Genomic DNA, 14,341 nt, shown 5'->3' with positions numbered 1-14,341 from the left:
CAATGCATTTCGTGCTAATCGTGTATAAAATTTCCAATGTATACGTGGTTGTAACTACATACATAGATAACATCTTAACAAAATTATCATTTACTCAGTGTCGTGTTAAATTGTTGTTTTCAACATTAGTTGTACGTATTTATTTATAAAGTTTTTATGAAAATTCATTGTGTGCATGTTACGCAAAACCTGTAAAAATAATACATCTCAAGTAATTATCACAAATAACCTAATCGTCGAGTTTGCAATTAGATATAGGGAAAAAACGGTACATTTTTCTAATAAATTAATTCGAAATAGGTAGCTAAGGTTTTAAAGACTATCGGATTAAGAAAAAAATTCGTTTATTTGGATCTGTGATGCTTTGTTTTGCTATAAATATGTAGATTTGAAGGGTTGTGATGAGAATTGCATAAAATATTTTAACGTGAGTGCAACCCCAGTGCAATCGAACGTTGGAATTAGAGATATTAGCGTTGCTTCCAAAACAACAAATGTTTAATGCTTTTGTTTCGCCTAGCTTAGTAGAGTATCAATGTATTCTTTTTAGAATATTAAGATATGTGCGTTATACAGTGTTTTGTTAAATATAGATTTGTGTATATGTTGTATACATGGCCGTGAATACATCGTCGATTTAATTTCTTGGAACTATCCAGAACCCTAGAAATTATTATCGCATTACTAGCGCGTGCAAAATTTTCTTGCTGATCAAATTGTACTACATAAAATTCTCTTTTCTTTTAGGGCTTCAAAACGCGCTACGAGTGCTTTAAGCGATGATTCAATTTCGATAACGCCTTTGTAAACAAGTGAAAAGATATGGCTACGGGAACGCAATCTTTTCCTAAGATTCTTAAAATGCTACGAGAGTCTAGTAGCAACAAAGAGAAAAAAGATGCTTTAACCTATATTCGCAGGTAATAAATGTCAAATTTTTCTACTTTTATTTTATTTATTTTATTATAACAATCTAAGATTTATATATTTATTTGAATCATTTTGAGATAACGTAATAATTCAATTATTATTTGATTTAAATTTATACATTTATTTACAAGTACAATTTTGCTTATCTTTAATTACGGAGTACACTTTTTTATTTTATTTTTACTTAACTTTTATTTTTAGCAATCACAAAAAGTTAGAATCTTCAAATAATATTAAAGAAGAACAATATAAGGATCTCTGCAAGTTAGTCGTGGATGCTTCTACGAGCAAAGATCAAAATATACAACATGAGGCATATGATACGCTTACTTGTATTGTGCAAAATTTGAGGAATCACAAATTAAATTTATTTGAATCGATGCAACATATAAGTAGAAAGGACAGGTTTGATTATTTCTTTTTTTATTAAATCAATGGGATCTACTTTTTCTACTTCGTATTCATTAACTTTGATATGTTATTCTTATACATTTTATGATTTTAGACTAAAAATTCTTAAATTACTAGACGTGGTGGATGATATAGCCATATTGATAGCTGCTAATGATAAGTCAATTGTTAATTTATTAAATGATTGCCTGCAAACTATACAGCCTGCCACAATGAATTGGCTTTTACCAACAGCATGTACAGAAAATTTACATAAACTAACTGAAGTAGAAAACAAAGCATTATCCAATAATCAGAAGATCGAAGAAGAGATGATTAATTATAGTCTTAATTTGTTAAGAAGATTATACAAAGTTGCTGTTGAGATGGCTGATAATAAAATACAGAGGGTATAAAGATCAAATATATTCTATTTTTATTGAAATATATTTCATTTAAATATTCTATATTAATTTGTATATATTATCATTACAGTTCGATGAAATACTAATGGAGAAAGTTATATTATTAGCTTATATGGGTCATAGGCGACAGCGTACTCCTGCTTTAAAACTTTTACAGCAAGCAATCACAACTAATCTGACCACACATGTTCGTAATGATTTACCAGATGTCTGGTCACAATATAAGACAGATTTGCAATCTATGTATTGCAAACGAATGCAACTTTTGGTATCAGTGTGTGAAATTGACTGGGCTGTTCAATGGAATATCAGCGTTCAATTGCTTGGTACGGATCTTCACCGTGGTGCGAGTTTGATAAATAACTTACTCAGTGTTGAGGAAAGAGCCTTTAAATCTTCTGATGCTGTTATACGAAGGTTCGATATATATTGATTGTTGATATTATCGATAAATAATGTTTTTCTTTAAATTATATATTTATTGTTTTTTAGGCAAGCTTTCCTTTCATGGAAATTGTTGATTGACAATTTTGCTTTAGATCCTCAAGAACTTGGAACTACAAGAAGAATAAAATTGTTGTGTATACCATTAAATGCAAAAAATAGTAAGACTGAATTAATAGCTCTCACTAAATTGGAAGTTTGGTGGCATTTGATTATTAAACTTTTTAAAGATATTGGCAAATTTGTTGAACCCGTGTTAACGCAATTTTTGAACTTTTGCTTTGGTCCACTTGGAGATACACCATTACTTTCATCTAAATGCGATGTTGCCTCTCCTGGCAAGAGATTTTTTAAAACAAAATTAGTTGCCTTGGATGCCTTATCTCAGCTTCTTGTCGCAAAACAAGAAAATCATATGCTTCATTCACCAATTTTAGAGGAAATGCTTCCAAATTGTATATGTGGTACAATTTTTCAACAATGTTTTAAAAGTATCATACATAGCGTTGGAGAAGCCATACTTATTTTGAGCCAAATTAATGATAAAGAAATGAAAAATCGATATCAAGTAGGAAAACTTTTATGGTCTAGTTTAGTTAATTATGCTCAAGAATCGAAGACAGAAATAAAGGTGAGAAGCAAATATATCAATTAAAGATTTTTTTTCCTGTGTACATATTAACAATTAAATACAATTTTCAGGATCTCGTTTATAAAGACATTTTATTAATAATAAATGAATTGGGAAATCATATTGCTGATAAGCCAATGATCCAGGATTTAATTCTTGATGTTATCGTTATTGATTTACCTAATTTTAAGGATATTCAAATCCACAGAGAAATGTTATTGGACTTATTGTTTAAACTTTTCTCTACATCAATTCTGCCAAAAATCAAGAAGTTAGTATTATATACATTTGTTGTTCCCAAATAATATACATATTATTTTAAGATAGATTGACTTTATTATGGCATTTAATTTAAAGGAATCATTGCAAAGGACTTAATTGTTTATTATGGGAGTGTGCTAAGTCAAAAATAAGAAATGAGTATTGCTCAAATATATTGGATTTCTTGAGACAGGTTTTGGACAAATTAATAGAGATTAATGTAGAAGATAAATCCACGTGAGTGATTTAAATTTCGATTAGAAAGCGAATAAACATCATATTTATATCATTTATTTGTTTAGAACTATTATACCTGAAGTATGGTGTATCGTAGCAGAAATATTAATAACGTATATAGAAGATACAGGTAAAATCAATGAAGGCAATGCTGCCCAACATAATTTCAAGACTACAGAATATATTTTAAAATTTCCATTTACGCAAATATTATCGAAGGATTTAAAACAGGTTTTTATATTTATATATAATTACATATACATTAAATAATATTATAAACTTAGTAAATTGGTAAATATATTTAACACGATTTATTAACAGATTCTAGAAATTAGTAACACTTGGAAAAAATTATACAAGCAATTCGATTTACAAGGAGATTTGATTGTCACAGTAAAATCTAATGAAATACTATTAAATACCATGAAAATGATGCAGAGTTGTTTAAATAAGAATAAGGATTGTAGCATTTGTATATCTTACTGTTTGGACATATTATTAAGTAATATAAATTATAATGATTTATTGGGTATGGTAATATGGATCTCTATAATAATTTAAAAAAAAGATCTATTTATCCCGTGATATTTATATTTATTAAATTTATTTTTAGTTCGAAATGAAGTAACATGTATCATGGATTATTTAATAGATCTCATTAAAACTAATCTCAATAATTCACAATTTATTAATTGTGATATCGTCTTGAAAGCATTATCTGCAGTGCTTATTACTATATATGGTTATGATAAAAACAAGGCATTATTATGTTTGGAATATTTGAGATCAGTAATTGAAATTGTGCTCATATCTTCAGTTGGAACGTCATTGAAAGAGGTATGATAATCAAATAAATGAATTTCATGCGATACTTTATTTTTCAATGTTTATCGTTAATAATAAGATTTATTTATTTGTAGAGTATAGGTTTATGGGAGACAATACTTATCATTATTAAAGGTCTTGATAAAAGTATAAGTTCAGAATTTTTGTTGTTATTTAAAGAAGTTATAATCAAATCTGTAAATCACTCTAATATGGAAATAGCAATGCACACATTATCGTTTTTGCAAGAAGAAAATAATTTCGATGATAAAGAAAAAATCATAATTCAAGAGATACATAATAGAATAAAACCAGATAAACTGCTATTTAAATTAAATGATGAGGGAAATAAATTAGAAGATAAAGAGAAATCTGCGAAACAAGTTAAGATGGCAGGCAGCTTTTTAAATAGAAAATCTGCAAGTTCTAAGGTCGTATTTACCACTGCACAGAAAGAAAATGATGGAAAAAGGGTATCGTTACCTAATCCAGAAACACAGGTAGATATTTTATATATATATACACATATATATTTATATACAGGGTGTTAATGTATCAAGTACACGTGCACTCGATTCAGTTTCAGCTCAACAAATGTAATTACTTAATTTTTGTGTTTCTTAATATGTTCAAAAATATTGTCAGTATGATATTTCTTGTATCAGTTCTACTCTTATGTTTATCGGACAAGACTTTTGGTTTCCAGGCTATTTGAAAAATTTTCAAATTTATCGAGTACACGTAAACAAATTTTCTTATACATTATTTACTTAATTTTGTATGTAGAGTCACTTACTTACTCGCGTGTACCATCAGTTACATGACACCCTGTATATAAATATCGAAAAACAGGTTTTTTATGTTCTATATTTGTTCGGGTAGGAATACGTTTATATTAAAACAGATGTAAAATACGATGTTAATCGTTTGACTGAGCATCAAAAAGAAATATTAAAAAAGAAAAGAGAAGATATCCCTGCATTGTACAATGACCTTTCACAATCAACTTCACAAAGTAGTCAGCATTTACAGGAATGGTTTGATAAAAGAGGTAAACATATTAATGAGGTTGATCATGCACAGGACACTAGAAAAGATGATACTGTAACAGAAGAAAATGTTGATCATGATGCTAACAAAGAAAACACCATTGACTCTACAGTAACGGAATATAGAGTCGCTGATAAAACAGACACTATTAGTAGTACTGATCTGAAAGCAGTACAACAGAGTGTTCCACCAGTACAATCTACAAGTCCAGTAAATGAAAATAATACATCTGATGATTTATTCAAAGAACAGACTAGTACGATATCCGAGACTTCTGGACTTGAAAAATTGGAAACATCATTTAATAATGATAGCCAAGGAATGTATGAGCACGAATTAGATTCTGTTGCAAAACGATTGAATTTCGAATCTCGAGAAGAATTTCCAGATGATAAAGAATCTGAACAGAGATTGTCTCCATCGATATTAGGAAGTGGTAAACGACGTAATCGTAATAGTACGGCGAAAGTAGATACCAATGAACTCAATTTTGATAAAACCACAGATATTCAGGTTGAACAAAGCGAACCTAAAATAATAAGAAGATTAAGAACGAAATCAATTATAACTAAACAAAAAAGAGGTATAAAACGTAAATATGCTTCAGATAGTGATTCTGATGAAGTCATTTGCCAACGAAGAAGAAAAAAATATGTTTCTGAAATTCCTAGTGATTCTGAGAGTGTAAGATCCTTAGAAAATGAAAATTTTGATGAATTAAAAGAAGAACGATTGAGCCAACGTACAAAAAATGAGATGTCGAGGTTAAAAATAAATATGGTATTTTATAGTGCATTAACAAATCGTCGAAGATCTAAACAGGAAAAGGTACAAGAATCTGATGGCGAGACTAAAACTCTACGAATGTATGTACGAAAAAGTCCAGACTCAAAGAATAGCGATGAAACTAAGTCAAGTGTATGCGGTCAGTCTACATTTAAAAAGGAAAATAGGAAAAGTTTTAAGTTTGAGGAAAACAAAAGTGAAGAATTAAATATGATTGATTCAACGGAGAATTCTTCAGAAAAGGAAACTAATAAATATAATACCATCGGAGATTCTAGATCTGATGAAAGTACAAACGTATTGCCTGAAGTAACAGATAGTATCAATGTTGATATTCAAGATGAAATCACAGATAAGGATACCTCGCCGAATGTTAGAAAAATAAAAGAAAGTAAAAAGAAAATGAAAGAATGCAACGTGAATACAAGTGAACATGAAAAGACTAAAGACTGTATAAATAAAGATGAATCATTATCATGCCCAGAAGATGGAATAGAGGATATTATACAAAATTCACAAGTAGAAAACACAATATCAAAATTAGAAGAAAAATACAATGATAAAAAATGTTTCATTAAAATTAATAAAATTGATCAAATCATAAATGTTCCGGTAACGAAATCTTCTAATAAAGATAATGTTTCGACAGAATTTACTTCAGTAAAGAAAAATACAAAAGAAATACCCCATGTACCTAAAAAGATTTCAGAAGATAACACTACAATTGACGGGACATCAAACATAGAAGATAACACTGTTGAAATGGTTGTAAATACTTCTTCGGATCATGAAATTAGTTGTATTCAACGTGAAGATGAAAAGAAGACAGTTTTGGAAGTATCGCAAGTAAATAATTCACCTACAAACAAATTATCTGCAGTAGTTGCACCGTCACCTACAACTAATATTGATCAACTTTTAAAGTTAAAAACTTATCGACATAAAGGGGGTCGCGCTGCTCATATGTTAGGTTTAGTTACAAAACAAATAATAACGGAGAATAATAGTCAATCTATAAAAGCGGAGGAGGATGTAATGATGGTAAAAAAGATTAAACTCAATAAAGATGGAGAAAACGAGGCGCAGATAGGAAAAAAAGATAAAACGGCGATATTTAAAGATAATGATAAAATTGTTGGTCCATGTAGTAGTCGTCAAGAAAAAATATTTAATAATATGAAATCTGGGGAATATACTATTCCATCATCTTCGCCAGTACCATTGTTTTGTACTTTAAAAAATAACGGAGAAAAAATTTCTCCCAATGTGGATAAATCAATACCTGATTACATGCTAATCAGTTTGGATAATGTAAATGAAGAAGGAAATGACGGAAGTTTATCGCCTTCTCAAAGAAAGTCAGAGCTACCTATGCTGGAATGGTCCAATGCAAATCCTCCATCATTAACAGCATCACCTAGTGCAAGTATTTTGAAACGTAATCGTTTGAATCTAACAGAAAGTGATTTAGAAAATACGACACCAAGCAAGGTATTTTATTTTTCGTTTTATATATTTATGTATGTATTTCTGTATCTTTAGTTAAATATTAACTTGTTTTTTTGTTTTTTAGAGGAAACGAGTGAGTTTTGCGGATCCTCTAGTTTCCAAACAGATGGGTTATGAGATTGTGATTACTGAAAGCACCGATAAACCAAATAAATTACCTCCTCCAATTGTATTGATTCGTAAGAATTATTCGCCTTTACGAGCGAAACAAACGAAACTTAAATTCGTTCAAATTGATTCAGATAAAGAGGATAAGAACATTGAAATGCAACAAAATTACGAATGCGAAGTTGACTTACAATGTGAAGGGGAGAACGTATTATTAACAAATATAGCGGAAGAATTGGAATCTAATGAAAGTATGATTATAGATGATAATACTACCTGCAGTTTTTCCGAGAATATGAACGAGAGTTTAGAAACTAAGTTATACACCGCAGTTTCACTTGATAATTTGTCCAAAGAATTAGAAATGGTAGACAACAAATCTATTTCTAAAAAGACGTCGTCGCTTTCATCGTCGCTTTCATCGTCGACTGAAAATGGCAAAATATTCCAGTCCCAAGAATCTGAAACTCAGCAAGATATGTTTGGCAGTATAGATGACAAAAATAATATACAACGGCCAGAAAAAAAGGATAAAGGTGTGGATAATCAAAACGATTCAGTAGATCTTTCACAATTAAGTATTATAACTAATGAAGACATTTTGGAAGACACAGTAGACGTGGGAAATATTACTAGTTTCAATACTACAGTAAATTCGGATGAAATACGTTGTACTAAACCATTACAAACAACTAGTACTCAAAAATTAGAAAATATTGCAGATCATGATACTTTAACTGTAACAGATTCCATTTTTGGAAATTTATCTCCAAGTCAATCAAGTGAATCTAACGTAACATATTCTAATCCAGAACTCTTAGATGACACAGATGCAATTTATGGAGAATTGGTGTCATGTCAGCATTCCATAAATTCCTTAACACCATACCTCACTTATCGATCGTGGACTAGACAATTGAATACTTATTTTACAACTAGAAATATAGTCACTATTGGTGATTTTGCACAGTTGACCGCGCGTAAACTAAATAGGGTGCCTATAAAAAATCGTTTAAATAAACTTAATTTTGCTAGACATATTTTGGATCATCATATCAGCAAAAATATATCGAAATTAAAACTTATGAAGGGTTGTCAAGAACTTCATTGTAATATTTCGTATGTTGATAATGAATGTGATTCGACAACTTGTTATTTACAAAATAAAGAACTTGAATTAATGAAGCAAACAGAATCGATTACAAATACAAACATCAATTCATCTATTACAGAACCAAGCGACATTAATGTTTCATCTCAAAAGTCAGAAATTATTGAGGTATCAATGGCCGATTCAAATGATACGACTAGATCTATCGGTGTTTGCACCGATCCTACCTTATGTCCAAAACCTCCAAGTGTAGCAACGAAATCTGTTGAAGCTCAAATGGCATTAGAAGATCTTTTGGACGAAATTGATGTTAATTTAGTAATGCAAAGTGCCGTCAAACGATCTTCTCCTGAAACAATACTTGGACATTATAAGGTAAGAAAAAGTATAAGTTTTATTTATGTTACTTTTGTTTTCATATAAACCTATATAACGTAATGAAAAAACAAAAAAATATTAATTTGTTATAGCTGAAAACGAGATCTTTGCCAGAAGCAGATTTCGAAAAAGAAACCCTAAGAATACTCGGACTTAACAATACTGAAAGTTACTGCGAAGCGAAATTAAAAACTGTATGTCGTGGTTGCGGTGTTAATAAAGTTCTTTTAAGACTTCCCGATATTTTTAGTGGCGATAAAAAATTTTTCCATAAAGTTCTCAGTGCTTATAGAAAGAAAATAACGATTGACGATTGTATGAACGTTTTTGATTTAAAGGAAATAAAAAATTATGTAGGTGAACAATATAAATCTGAGGAACTGGCCGCAATGTTATCAATGATATTGAAAAAGGAAGAAGAAAGTGGTATTAAAACTCCTATAAGAGATCTGTCGTGTTTTAGTGATATGTTGAAGAGACTTCCCATGGATGTAATAATTAGTCATACTGTTGCAAACGATGAACTTATACCACCGCGACTCGTTTTGGATATTGCTTTGCAAAATAGTAGTATGACCGATATAGCAGAAACGCTCACATCACAGAATTCAAATCTTATACAAGAAGTGTTCAATAAGTTGTGGTCTACTGAATTAGTACTTTCGCGTGTAGAACAAACAAGTGAAAGAGAGGAATTGCTGAAAATTTATAAAGCTATTAGTTCAAAACTAAAACCCGAAGAATTATTAGACGCATATCACGAGGCGATGAAAAATAAATTATCTCTTGATGCTACTGAAAAATAAAAATAAAAGATTATTTCTATAAAAATATTTAAATAATCATTGTAGAGTTATTATTAATGAGTATCATTGATGTAATCATTAATCTTACATTTATATCTCATTTACTTTACACGAATTTAGTATAAGCATATTATAGGACAAACGAACGAATCATTAAACATTATTCACTTTATTTTCTTTATTCGTTGTGATATTTGGATATATAATGTATCCGATTGTCATATAAACACACAATATATTTTAGTTCACTTTATAATTGAAACGAAAGTAAACAGCTTTTATTGTGTGCTGGATGTGTTAACGATATTCTAATATTGTATATACTTACAAGCTTTTATAAAAGTTGAAGAAATTGTCGTTCTTTTTGATTGTTTAATTTATTCGAAAATTAATCAAATAGAAATCGTAAATTGTCAAGCGAAATAAGAAGAGTAGCCATTCTTTTTTTACTTGTTAATTCTCGCTAAGGTAAATTAGGATAAAATAACGATATTTGAAAAACAATCTCTCAAATAGACAGATAAAAGGTGGATTTTTAATAATATCTCTTCATCGATGAATTAAATTTCAAAAGAAAGACTATATCAAGAAAATTACGGTTTCGCATGAACTTTGATGATAAATTTTAAAGGAGATATTAAGTAATCTTTCTACGTCGTCATATTAGAATTAAGCATTTATTATTGTATATACGTTCATGTATATTGGTTATAATTATTAACAGTCAAATATATTTAACGACTGCCATTCTTCGTACAAAATGTTTCATTTCAATGTTTTTCTGTATCTTATAATTTCTGTTGTCGAATAATTAACACATGCATAATTCTATAATGAGTTCGATATTTTGACATAATTCTGATGCAACCCTTACAATTTATGCTTTTTTAATTAATTAAAAAAAAAAAACGAGGGGGAACCACATTTTTTGTCGTTTGTTCAAAGTATATGTATGTACTGGTAATTATGACAGCGGATTAAACGCTAAAATTGATAATAATTAATTTATATTATAAAATAAATTATTATATGTTGAATATAATTTTAATTTAATTAATAAAAATGTGTGTTTAATAATTTTTCATTTAGTCCTCTGTTATAATTACCGTCACAAACAACAATACTTAGCCGTATGTCTGTATATAATCGGCACTTTCTCCTTTTGTCCGACTATAGTTGCTATTATTGACTCGTACTACTGATCTACCCACCGGCAGTACGATTATTGCCACCCATGTACTTACTACTCGTTCGTTGAACTTTTACCTTATAAGAACTATTTTTCTCTATGATATTTACATCTCTAATCTCTTTTTTTTTTTTAATAAAAATATCTTGACATACTTTATAGAGTAAATTTTGTTTAATTCTAAATTAAATAAAAATTCACATAATAATATTGCAGATTTCAACTCGTTAGCTTGAAAATATCAAACAACTTTAGTAATCCGATCGTCTTATATTAGTTGAGAATGATTTATTTAGTAGACACGTGGTTTTCCCAGAATACGGAGTAATCCCAAAAGACATGGTTTCAAAATATGATGCCAATCGTATTCGACTTTACTGAAACATAAGATATCACGGTTCTCGTTTCCTTTTCCCAAGGTACGAGGAACTACGTCATGGGAAACTCAGGATGCTTATTTCTATTTGCATATCCTTATCTGACTTTTATTTATATTTTCCAATGTTAAAAATAGGATTTACGAGATGAAATATACGCCCTCTCATCTAAATATGTAAGTATAAGTATATATTTAAAATATTACAAATAATAAAGTAAATGTGAAAATGAACAAACAAATAATGAAAAAAACGAGAAGAAGCTTTTTGATTTTGATTTATTGAAGGATTTGTTCGTTTTGGTAAAACGTACGTTCTTTCGCGGATCTATATATGTACGTAGATACATATATATATATATTATATATATGTATAAATAAGTAGGTTTGTGGAATGGGCACGAATCCCAATACCCTTTATACGTAAACAACGCTTGAAATCAAATTTCCGGCCGTCTCGTGAAAGCGTACGCACTCGCGCGCATGTGTTACATTTAAAATAGTTATCTTACACTAGATTCGATGTTTTCACGAACATTTACAAATCAGTCGAGTATTGTTACGATACGTATTCCTTTTTAGAGCATCAATATCATAGATTGGACATACAAATATTGTAAGTCAAATTTATGCGATAAAAATATTTTGTTTTTAGACTAAATGGTTTAACTATATACATTTACGCACATATATATATATATATATATAAGACTAAAACTCTTATTATTAAGTGAGGATAACCAACAAACTAAAATTTGTTTTTCTGAAAACCAAAATTCAAATTGCTATTTATTATATACATTATTTAATTACATCAATCACTATATCTAAATACCCTTACCTGAAAACCAAAAAAACGACAATTAAAGTTTATTATTCCCACTTATTCTAAACAGTTTATTTATTTATATTTATAACGAATATTCTTTACTCCTTTTCACATCTGCTTTATTTTGTATTCTCTCCCTTCCTTTGTTTATCAATCGCCACTCATTTCTTTCTACCGATTTTATTAATCGATCCTTCCAACGAGAGCTGCTTGAAGTGCGACAAAACACATCAAAGGAATACATTTCCTTTACATATATATATATATATATATATATGAGTATATTATTTTAATTTTAATTGAAAATTGCGTACAATCTGTGTACGATTTTTCCAGACTTTGCAATGAGCAAGAGACCAAATTCCGAATTAGAGAAAAATAGATGCAGATAGATACTAGATAAATATAGCGCGAGTATGTTCAATGAAATATGATTGTAAAAATGAAGCTGGAAGATACGATTTTGGTTTTTTTTTTTTTTTTTTGTTTAACTCTTTTTCTTTTCTTTTTTTTTTTCCCCTCAACACGCAATAATCCTCGCATATTAGCTTCGGTCGTGATTTTAAAACTGCCTTCATTTCTTTTCCTTTTCTTTCTCTTTTTTTATTCTTTTTCTCCAACTCTTTCGTTTCTCTCTCTCTCTTTCTTTTTTTTTTTTTTTTTCTCTCCCTTTTTCTGTATCTATTTCTCTCCCTGGGGTTGGCTCGAAAAACAAGAAGGCTAGAAGCGCATGAAATATACGCGTATTGCGTGCCGGTTACACCATTTGATGCAGGTGTGCGTAAATATTCAACCATCATCGAGTATGTAGGTGTTCCTATGGGGGGTCGAAACGCCTGCGCGGGGTGATTTCCACCTTATATAAGGAGCCAACGCTGTACGAAGCGGTATTACTCACTTTTGGAAATCCGTCTAGAAAGGACGCGTGGTATCTTCATAGAAAATGGGCTTAACTGAAAGCTTCCTTGTAAAGCTACTACTTTACATCGGCGTAATCAACGCGATTTATCTTCCCACGGTGAGTTATTTTCTCCCATAATGTAACTGCGAATACGCATTTTGTTGTCGTTTTTTTTTTCTTTTTTTTTTACATGTACGTATATTATTTATTCATTTATTTATATCCCCTTTTTCTTTCGTTTAATTAATTACTATTTGTTTCCATTTTTTCAGTTCAACCTATTATTTCTTTTCTTTTTTTTTTTTTATTTTAATTTAATTTATTAAGGTCATAAAAGTTAGATAAACATTTAAAAGTATTCGTATTCGATTTGATTCGATAAAGAAGTATTGTTATTTTTCTTATTTTTGTTTTTCTTCTTTATTATTGCGAATTTTAATCAATCGCAGACAATTCGGATCGTTTAATTGACAATCAGTGGAATTAACGAAACGCGTAGGAGAAATAATTGAGGAGTGTTCGATGATAGATTGATTCGAATGAATAACGGTACGCGTAGAATGTTAGATTCGTTATTCATACTCAATTTTCTTCGATTGAAAGTTCCAAATTGTCATGATTTTCGGATCGTGATGTAGAAGATCGATGGGATCCCATTGAAGGGATCGTGATTATTATTATTATCTTTTAAGAAAATGCAAATGTTAATGGAGAAATTCGATTTATTCGGTTGTTCATTTCCTCTTGATAACATGATTCATCATTTATTTATATTTATTTATAGATTTAGTTGTTATCAGTGGAGTACTACAAAAGTGATCTCTGATAACGTCTTTCACGCGTCAAGAGTTGTTTGCGAAAGCTCTAGTTTAAACGAAAATTGTAGAATACTTGTTAAAGGATACTCACGATCACCACATTAAGCTCATTGACCTAGATTCTTTGTGCGTATTGCAGTGTATACTTTTCTGGCTTATGACATACGTAATCATTTTTTGTTTTATAATTACATAAATAAATACGAACGAATATAATTTTCAATTTAATTGGGTTATTCGAAAAAAATTTCTGTCAATTTATAAATATGATATATTAGATATGAATATTTTTTATATATATATATATATATATATACACACATCTATCGTAAAATGT

The 14,341-nt window shown here is 29.5% G+C and overlaps 2 protein-coding genes across 6 annotated transcripts in view; both read left to right on the top strand.

The window, feature by feature from the left end:
• The first annotated feature begins 7 nt into the window (after positions 1 to 7).
• LOC106790014 (telomere-associated protein RIF1-like) lies at positions 8 to 10,722 on the top strand. 4 transcript variants are annotated; one of them, XM_014754643.1, is made up of 16 exons: positions 8 to 131; positions 748 to 920; positions 1,132 to 1,335; positions 1,436 to 1,730; positions 1,816 to 2,162; positions 2,238 to 2,820; positions 2,892 to 3,091; positions 3,178 to 3,318; positions 3,384 to 3,549; positions 3,640 to 3,847; positions 3,932 to 4,155; positions 4,239 to 4,643; positions 5,026 to 7,470; positions 7,553 to 8,132; positions 8,829 to 9,082; positions 9,178 to 10,722. In XM_014754643.1, the coding sequence occupies exons 2-16, from the start codon at positions 823 to 825 to the stop codon at positions 9,889 to 9,891; spliced, it is 6,864 nt and encodes a 2,287-aa protein (XP_014610129.1). In that variant the 5' UTR covers positions 8 to 131; positions 748 to 822; the 3' UTR covers positions 9,892 to 10,722. The 4 variants fall into 4 exon arrangements, with proteins under 4 accessions (XP_014610129.1, XP_014610125.1, XP_014610126.1 ...); XM_014754639.1 differs by having other exon boundaries at positions 7,553 to 9,082; XM_014754640.1 differs by lacking the exon at positions 8 to 131 and adding an exon at positions 183 to 268 and having other exon boundaries at positions 7,553 to 9,082.
• Positions 10,723 to 13,158: 2,436 nt separating this feature from the next.
• LOC106790029 (neuropeptide-like 1) overlaps positions 13,159 to 14,341 on the top strand; it is a 14,222-nt gene continuing 13,039 nt past the window's right edge. Inside the window, exon 1 of one of the 2 annotated variants that reach the window (XM_014754667.1) lies at positions 13,159 to 13,303. In XM_014754667.1, coding sequence (XP_014610153.1) covers positions 13,229 to 13,303 — 75 coding nt within the window. In that variant the 5' untranslated portion in view covers positions 13,159 to 13,228. The remainder of the gene's footprint in view (positions 13,304 to 14,341) is intronic. The other variant, XM_014754668.1, reaches the window with a different exon arrangement.

This window comes from Polistes canadensis, unplaced genomic scaffold (genome assembly GCF_001313835.1).
Source record: "Polistes canadensis isolate GaletaPanama2010 unplaced genomic scaffold, ASM131383v1 scaffold_210, whole genome shotgun sequence".
Lineage (NCBI taxonomy): Eukaryota > Metazoa > Arthropoda > Insecta > Hymenoptera > Vespidae > Polistes > Polistes canadensis.
This window is presented reverse-complemented; position numbering and strand designations above follow the sequence as displayed.